Raw genomic sequence first — 1,095 nt, forward strand, 5'->3', positions numbered from 1 at the left:
CCCCATGTCATCTATTTTTTATTTATTTATTCTTTTTAAAAAATAGCGTGGTACTTGTTCTTCTTCCCTGTTAATCTGGTACTGCTCAATTCTGAAGTGTGTGTGTGTGTGTGTCTCCCAACCAACTACCAATGGCGACGATTTCATTAGCAAATGGTTTGAAAAGTCTGTTCAGTGTTTTGGGAGCTCTCATGCTTGCTACCCTTCTTTACACTCTCTTCACTGATGGTTCCCCCTTCCGCAAACAACTCCTCACTCCGTAATCTCTCTCTCTCTCTCTCTCTCTCTCTACGTTGAACTTCAAATATCAATAACACACATTCTGCTCTGTTTTCTTTGTTCAATTTTTTTTTTTAATTTTAATTTTTTACTATAAAACAATAATCTATTTTTACACCTCATTTTGTTTGATTCAGGTGGATGATTGCAACTTTGATTGATTTCTATATCAACGTTACTGTTTTGAGTGTAAGTCAACTACTAAACTTTTAGTTTTTCATTTTTATTTTTTTAATTTGAATTGAATATCAGTGTTTCTTTCTAACGAGGAATCAGTCTACTATTCAGTTGTGTACTCAAAGAATCTTCAAACTTAAAGATATTTAGTTGCTCGTTCGTTTTTAATCGTCGCTTTTGTAGAAAAGATTTGTTTTATTCCTAAATGTGAGGCCACTATCAAAATAAAATAGTCTCTTACCGTTTGTGATGATTATGATTCAAAGACAAACAGTATTTACTGGTTTTCTTAATACTTGCCTAACCTTAACCTTAAAATGACAACTAAAAAGCAGCATAGTGAGTACTACTCAAATGTACAAAAATCAACTTAGAAGGAATTAATTATGCACGGGGATTAATTAGAGATAGAGTCTTGCAAACCAAAGTTCTTGAAATTCTAATTTGGAAATATAGGCTCTAAAGGATTGAATCACTACATGGATCTTGTTGCGCAGTATACTGGATTGAGAACTTCCTCTTAATGTTCGATGCAATTTTATACTGAAAACATATCACTTCTGCTGTTGTGTGCTTCACTTATAGCTTTTAGTGGGAGTACGAGTCCAGTTGAGAAGATATGTATTTCCTAGTTGTTTT

The 1,095-nt window shown here is 33.2% G+C and overlaps 1 protein-coding gene across 7 annotated transcripts in view; it reads left to right on the forward strand.

The window, feature by feature from the left end:
* The window catches only part of LOC101504363 (uncharacterized), a 7,016-nt gene continuing 5,921 nt past the window's right edge, over nt 1-1,095 (forward strand). For 4 of the 7 annotated variants that reach the window (XR_189663.4, XM_004496355.4, XM_004496356.4 and 1 more), the window contains exons 1-2: nt 1-259; nt 417-468. Coding sequence is in view for 4 of the 7 variants with exons in the window: in XM_004496355.4 (XP_004496412.1) it covers nt 132-259; nt 417-468 (180 nt within the window). In the remaining 3 variants the exon portion in view is untranslated. The remainder of the gene's footprint in view (nt 260-416; nt 469-1,095) is intronic. The other 3 variants (XR_189664.4, XR_189666.4, XM_073368119.1) reach the window with 1 other exon arrangement.

Source organism: Cicer arietinum, chromosome 4 (genome assembly GCF_000331145.2).
Source record: "Cicer arietinum cultivar CDC Frontier isolate Library 1 chromosome 4, Cicar.CDCFrontier_v2.0, whole genome shotgun sequence".
NCBI classification, from domain to species: domain Eukaryota; kingdom Viridiplantae; phylum Streptophyta; class Magnoliopsida; order Fabales; family Fabaceae; genus Cicer; species Cicer arietinum.